Here is a 7,740-nt window from a genome sequence, read left to right on the forward strand (position 1 = left end):
GCTTCATCTGTGATCTTGGAAATGATCATTTGGGATTGATGTTTCTGTGAAAATCAGTTTGGGAGGATTGTTTTGAAGTTTTTCATCTAGGAAACCAGATAGCAATTAGATATAGAATTGAGGGGTTTTTTTCTCCAACAAAACCATTAAAAACATTCCAGTGAACATTTCTTCATAGGTTAAAACGTTTCTGGCAAGCTGCGGCCAGCCTGCTCCCCTTGGACAGCGATATGAGAGCCTGGATGTTACAGTGTGGAGCTCATGGGGCAGGCAGCATCCAGCCTTGTTCCCATCACCTGGCTGCCAGGTTGGACAAAGCCTGTGGCTGTGTGGTGCCCGTAGCCAGCTCCAGGCTTTGACTGGGTGAGAGCTGACCACACTGCTGTGGGAGACCTGAAATCACGCAGCTGGAATCTAAACCCTGAGGCTGATTGTAAACCCCTGCCCCGAGTCTCCAGAGAGTCAGTTTCGTGCCATCAAACAAGACCTGTCTGCTTGTGCTGGGATGACGCTCCAGGCATTAAGACGCCAGGCAGCTGTACATTCAATTTTGGAGACGCAGACTTTGATTAAATCCAGAATTTACAAAATAAAATCAAAAGGAATGGGAGTCTAGGGGGAAAGGCACAAACAAGGAGAAATATCAGTAAGCTGTGAACCAGCAGAACTGGACTTTCCAGCTCCTCTCTTGGAGTTTCAGCAGGGCTAACTTCATTAAAAGAACTAAAAGACACAGGACTCGATAGAGAAGCATCTCCATCTGCTCTGAGAGCCATGCTCCTCTGGAGCTCTGCAAATGCTAACAGATACATACTGTGATCTGCACTTTCATCAGCTGGAGTACTTTCTAAGGACCTTGGCTGGCTAGCAGCATTCTCTCACAGAGGTTTAACAGATGCTCCTTCTGCACCCCAAACCCATACAGAACTGGCTAGTGTTATACTTCATCTACTAGATGTAATTTTCCAACTTCAAAGCTTATACTTTTATGAAATATGAATGCATGTTCAATTTCTCCTTCATTTCACCTTCCTGAGGGCCACTGATGGTGCTTAAAATGTGCCTCCACTCTGTATGAGTGTGTGCGTATGCGCTGGATTTTTACCAATGATGTGGATGAAAGAGGCAAACCAGCCTTGTTCTCTGTGGCTTTCTGTAACAGGCTGGGCTGCAGGCATCCAGATCCCCAGATCGCTGCCCAGTGCACTGGCATGCAAATCACTGCCGGAGCAGGGGTTGCTCTTCTCTTGCCGAACCCCAGTGCTGTCTCTCAGTACTCCTGCTCTCCTGGCATTGGGGATTATTTTTTTCTTTGGTCGGTTTTAGTTTTATAAGTTTATAAGCCATTTTATTCTTTTGGGCCAAGACACTATATTCAGTACAGAGAATCAAGATATTTCTACATTTAAACTCCATTGCAGCAACATGGTCGTATTGACTCCAGTTACCGACGACAGCATTGTTTAATGGCTCCAGTACAAATAGAGGTCCAGGCACAGACTTTGGAGTTGGTTGCAACCATAGAGTCACCTTTTCATTCTGGAAGTGATGAATGGTTTAGGCACGGTAGGCAGGAAAATAAAACCTGTCACTGGAAGACAGATGAGGGCAGCATTTCCCTGTAATATCAGGACATGAGTGTTCCTCTCCGAATAAGTTTTCATCTTATGTTAGCTGTTAGTGTCTAAGCTCCTTCTAGAGGAGCCTTGCCAAATGTTTGGGGGCCACGTTGCTTGTGAAGTATGCAGAATGTATAAGAAAAAAACAGAGGTAGTCTTTGCAACTCTGAGAACTCATTTATGTTGAAGAAGTTTTCTCCCCTTTTCTAATGGTTTCTTTAGCATTGCTTGCTTTTTTTAAAAAAATAATTGTGTACAGTGAATGGTGTATTTGCTGTTTCCCTGTTTTTTTAAAGGGAGGAATGACCACAGTAGCCAATGGGCAACTGTGCTGATGAAATGAAAGTGCCACAGAAGTGGGCAAAGGTCCTGTTACTGTGTTTTTCCCATGCTGATGCTGTTGCCTCTTTCTCTGTTGATGTCTTCCTTGTGTCATGACCAGGCCGAGGATGATATTTAACTGTCAGGACAGTCTGGGATGTCTCCAGCTGATACTGTTGGTCATGGAAGGCTTTCCCTAAAGAGCCAACTCTGGCCCTTGCACCTATCACCAGCGTATGCAGACCACAGGGCAGATCCCCTATTATTCTTGGGGTGTTTAGGGTTCAGTTCACTCCTCTGGGCCACACAGGAGCCACGGCATTCCCACAGCCGAGGTTACTCTGTGAGACCAAGCCAGCATCTCACTGATCTCACTGATCATCTCTCATCTCACTGCAGTGCAGCAATGGATGAGTTCATATTTTACCTTTTGGACTTCTAGCTGGAAGTTGGATTCTCTGTCCTGCTTAGCATGCGGCAGCGCTGAGCCGGCACTCCTCCCGCTTGTCCAGAGCGCTAAGATTCGTTAGCCTGCATTTATCAGCTTTTGCCATGAAATGGTGAATAATGAGGCCCAGTTCAGGTAATGAAATGATCTCCCTCTCACATCTGATTACATTGCTGCTTATTATTTCTTCAGTGTGTAATTTTGCTTCCCTGGAAACTTGTTTTGTAAACACTAATGACTGTGCAGTTATAGCCCAAAGTTAAACCAGCCCAGCAGCGCTGCAGAAGCCTGGTGAGCCGTGTGGCCTGGCTGTTTGTGTTACCACGTGTGCTTCATTAGGTAATGTGAGGATGGAGACAGCCCCTGCCCCTTGGCTGGAAGATACAAGGAACAGCACCAGGAAAGGTGCAGCCCTTGGCATCCATCATGAGCAGCTTATACCCTTTGTTCAGGTATCAGTGCTGTGATTTAGCCTAACTGCCCTTCTTCTCTGGCATTGAGTTTCTCAGAGAGATATCTACCATGATCCCTCTTCATTTGTAATTTGTTAGGCAAGAAAGGGACATATTCCTCTCATTTCTTCCTTTATTCCTTTTCTTCTTGAGTAACTTTCTTGAGTAACCAGAGCAGTGCAAGCTATTCCAGACGTCTTATATGAGAATAACAAAACTGTTTTCTCTCTACTGGAATGACTTTGCTTCTACATCTTCAAATTTCATCTGCTTTTTCCATGGCAGCATCTGCTTGGCAGCCTGGAGTCACCCTAAGTTAAACAAATGCAGCCAGAAATCCTCATCCTTAGCCCCAAAGAAATGACCTTGCACTGTGTGTTCTTTGTCCCATTTCTACAATACAAGCCCTTGAGGTCATCCAGTTTTCCTATATGATCTTCTCACCAACCTCTGGGTGAAGTTGGTGACACCATCCCCACTTTAGCCACTTCCTTCTCCAACTTATCTTTTTTTTTTTAAGATTCTCCGGTTCCCCTAGCATAGTATTTGTACCCGTGGGAGATGTTTTACTGAAGTCTAAGCAAATGAGAGCTGCCCACCTGATGTGGATAGCACACTGGAAACATGTCGTATATCTATGATAAGCTCTATTCTTGAACACATTCCTCTTTCAGTAAGACAGGTCTGTGCAATGGCTTTGTGTTTCCATGACATGCATACTCCAGAAAATGCAGGACAGCTTTGTGTTATTGTTGAAGAAGTAAAGTCCTGCTTATGTAGGATGTAATTTCTTTTTCTGCAGCTCCTCGCCCCCCTGTAATCATTATATTCACTATATATCTTCTCAAGTTTCTCATTTCCCTCCGCCTCGTTATTTCTTTACCATATTCTGTAGGAGCACCAGTAACTGCCTGGGACTCCCTTGTGCAAGGCACTGTTCAAACAAGGAGCAGAGGAGTCACCAGCCCAAGTCTAAGCCCTACAGCGGCATGCATGAGCCAGTCCCTAAGAGTGCAGGCAGATGTAGCCAGTGGTTTGAACAAGGCACCAAGACAACGGTTTCACCAATACACCTAAACCACTACGCAGCCCTGTGTGACAGGAGATTTTCCCTCTCCTGCCCGCTCCGTGCTGCACTTGGGGAACTGTGCATCTTTTAGGAGATGCATTTCCCTGATGGTCCCTTTGGTCACATAAAAACTCCTGGGAGTAAATCTCATCCTTTGGGTAGGCTGTGTCTCACCCAGGAGTGTTTGGAAGGGTTTTATGGTCTCTTTAGAGGGATTGTCAAGACACAGTTCATAAATTTGAGGAGGCACCTGGCCCTGTTATGGACTACTGTGGTGTGCATTGCTGGGACAAACTGTCCCCAGGGTAGTGCCTCCCCCTGTGTTACCAAGATACATTTGCTCCTGTATTGATTGCATACATATTCAGCCAGTCACTAGAAAAGGAAATTTGACCCCACAGTGCAGGGGCTTGTAACGATCTCGGCAGGTTTATTGGCCTGATCGATGGTACATGACTTCTCTGCAGGAGCTGAAAAAAAAAAAAGTCAGTCATCCTTATATTAAAACAAGTGTGGGGAAAAGACATTTCCACAAAGAATTGTTCAACCTTTTAAAATTAGGTTTCTTTTTTCCCTAAACTATTGACTAATGGACTGAAAAATTTCTAAATGTGTCTGTTTTTGAAGACAATGCCATTTTTCTCAGGAAAGAAAATCATTAAGTGACAAGTGAACAACGAGTCTGTCCTTGTCAGTGTGTTTCTCAGGCTTAGCTGGGGAAACAGGTGTGGAAAAAGTTTAAATTAAATTGTTCTCCAAACTCTGAGTCAAAATGTAAATTGTTAGGATTGTGATGGTTTTGTTTTCCTTTCAGGGTTTTGCACATTTTTGCTCTATGGTCCAATTGTGTGTTATTCCAGAAATTAGAGGCCTGGTGCAAAGCTCATCGATGCATTAATTTTCTTGGTTGCAAAAGCTGCAATTTCATCACAACACCCTGAACACCTTGGAGGATTTCCCGTGGGTCCTGGGATCTTTGCTGCTTGCATCTGGCTGCTCCTCCATAATGAAACTGGACTTAGGCAGCCACCCCACGTTCCAGCCTACCGGTAGGTGGCTGCTGCGTGTGCCACCCCTGTGCTGGAGGTGACATGCCATTTCATTGCCTCTGTATGATCATCCCAAACCCTGGGAAAGGTCATACCAGGGCTTTGCCAGAGCAATGAATAACTTCTGTTTTGCTGCCGTGAGCTTTGTCCTTCTGACACCAGCTGTTCTAAACCCTGTGCTTTGTACCCAGGCCACCTCAGACCCATCCCAAGACCCTTTTTAGTATTTGTTTGCAGAGGTTAGCGACTCTAGGTCCAGCTCACAAGCTCCACTGAATTTGGCTCCTATTAAGACAATTCATAACTGCATTCCTGTGTCCAACAAATATTCTATTGCATCTTAGCTAAAAACCTGGAGCCGGTGGAAGGGAATGAAGCAAGGGTGGCTTATGGGTCTTCTTGGCTACAGCAGTGCCCCTTGTTTGCAGGCATTTCCATTATCATCAGGAGAGGTAGGAGTGGGTTCTCATGCTGTTCCAGAGTTGAACACACCTTAAGCAGCAAAACACCTAAGCTGTTAATTGGGGTTTAACTCCCTTAAGAATAAATGTGCTTAATGGCAGAGAAGATGAATCTTCCTAGATAAGGATCATTTGGAGATCCTCATCCTTGCAACATTGGGCACTTCTGCTCAGACTCGACACTCTTGGGGCCAAATCCTGCTCATTCTTGTGTTAGTGGCAGACATAGAGAACAGCTCAGATCTGTTTCACCTGAGGGGAAATGACTGCTCCTGTTGTAGAAAATACCAAGTGTGTTACATCAATTACCTTTCCCTGTTAAGAGACTGATGCCAAAAGGCTCATATGGTATAAATTAGGCAAGATTTACCAGAGTCAGTGGAGTTTGTGGGTTTGTTTTTGTTTTTTTTTTTTTTAGGTAGTGTGGCTTAGTGTCTTATTTATGGTTGCTAGGCAAGATTTTTCAAATGGTAGTGATACTACCAAATTTGGAGGAATAGGGGCAATATTGGTAGAAAATGCAGGACCTTTCGGTAACTGGATAGGGGAATCCTGATTTTATTTTTTTTAGAGCAAAGCTGGTTTAACACAGAAAGAGGGGAGGGACTCCTTCCTTGTCACTGCTCTCTTTTAGCAGATGCCTTGTTTTATTGATAACACTCAAGATTATCAAAAAATGAATCGAAGTGTCCTGAAGTGATTAAAGCCTCATGCTGGTGCTTGTTTTCTGAGTGTTGGTTTTGCTGTAAGATGCTGTGACTGTTCCCTTGATTCAACTTGGCCACAGTGAGAAATAGTTAAGAAGCTTTTAGTTTCTTGGGATTTGCATTTGAATTTCCTTAGGGTAGACGATTTCCTAAAATGGGGATGATGTGACTGACCTGGTGGAGAGAACTGAAGCCCTGGGAGTGCTGTGCCCTGGAGACCCTGGAGAGGAGCGATGGGTTCTTGGGCTGGGAGTCTGCAGGTGAGTGAGATATTTCAAAGCAGTTCATTGCTCTTGCTGTGTCAAATTGCGCTGCTGGAGAATACGCAGTTTCATGGAGGAATATTTCTTGACTCACTTAGAATTTCATGAGTCATAAGCCCATCCAGGATTGCTTGTTTATCTCATTTAGGAACCAAGACAAAGCTCTGCTGCATATTTAATTAAATGGAGGGAAGGAAAAGAATTTTAAGATAAGATTATCTTCTGCTCCTTGTCATGGCCCTCATGTAAAAAGTTTGCATGGCATGCAAAACAGAGCCTGATGGTAAGCCATTTGGTTTTGAGGACACTGCACATGAAAACAGCTTTAGAGTAATACTTTTTTTGGTTGAATACTCCTATGAACTCTTTTGTGTATATGACTAAAAAAATTTGTTGTGTGATCTTATGAAAATTAATGAGGAGATGTAAAAAGATATGTGGGAACCTGGGGCTTCTGGAGGAATAAACTCTTCCATTCCTGTGGCTGTTGAAAGCAGGAAAAGAAGAACAGGTGAAGAGAATCCGAGTCCAAGTTTCTCATTGCTATAATAGGCTGACAATAACCAGAACTAAGGTACTGGGAATGACAGTATAAAGTCAGTCAGAAATCAAAGAGCACTGGATTTTATATAGTGGCCTTTCAGTTCCAGTTCTGCAAAGGGTTTTGTGTACATTTAGGGAGGGGAGGATGACTGGCTGCTAGTTCTTGCTGCGGAGTCAGCTGCAAGAGCAGAGTCCAAGCTGGCAGAAGGGGTGTGAAGATGATGCAGAACCGGGATGGAGTCCGGTGAGGTTTTGCGTTTAGTTTTCCATCTTCAGTGTTGGCACCAGTGTGCAGCAAGTGTTACAACTACATATCACTCTCACACAGAAAACAAAAATGACAAGAGTCTGCACCAGCTGCGAACCATCCTCTGCTCTCTCTGAGCTAGTCTGCTCCTTTGTAACTCAAAAATCTTCAGATCTGTGCTCTCCCCTTGCAGCGAGGGTCAGAGGAAGCCTGGGGGATGTCTGTACAGCTAGTCAGTGTGTGAGTTGTCATCTGCGCTGTCCAGGGCTTGCTGAGGAGCTGGGGTCCCGCTCTCCTCCTGGCAGAAGGACGAGAAGATTATGCTTTAAGCCTAGTTTTGCTAATTCTGCATCTCTGAACAAGTTGTTACTGGTATACAATAAACTCCCTGTCTGTGAGCTTAATGGTCATGAAATAATAGTTGCACTTTGCTAATGAGTCACTGATGGGTATCAAGTGATGGCTTGGTGAGAGGAGTGAATGGATGAGCCTCATGGGGCTGTTTTGTAACCTGGGCGGGGGGGGGGGGGGGGGGGCGTGACGGGGGGGGGCACAAAACAT

At 44.7% G+C, this 7,740-nt stretch overlaps 1 protein-coding gene across 1 annotated transcript in view; it reads left to right on the forward strand.

The window, feature by feature from the left end:
- The first annotated feature begins 4,915 nt into the window (after positions 1-4,915).
- Positions 4,916-7,740, forward strand: part of LOC103923412 (protein FAM162A-like) — a 9,857-nt gene continuing 7,032 nt past the window's right edge. The window contains exons 1-2 of the mRNA XM_009331756.1: positions 4,916-4,958; positions 6,312-6,386. Of these exons, the coding sequence (XP_009330031.1) occupies positions 4,916-4,958; positions 6,312-6,386 (118 nt within the window). The remainder of the gene's footprint in view (positions 4,959-6,311; positions 6,387-7,740) is intronic.

This window comes from Pygoscelis adeliae, unplaced genomic scaffold (genome assembly GCF_000699105.1).
Source record: "Pygoscelis adeliae isolate BGI_AS28 unplaced genomic scaffold, ASM69910v1 Scaffold79, whole genome shotgun sequence".
Lineage (NCBI taxonomy): Eukaryota > Metazoa > Chordata > Aves > Sphenisciformes > Spheniscidae > Pygoscelis > Pygoscelis adeliae.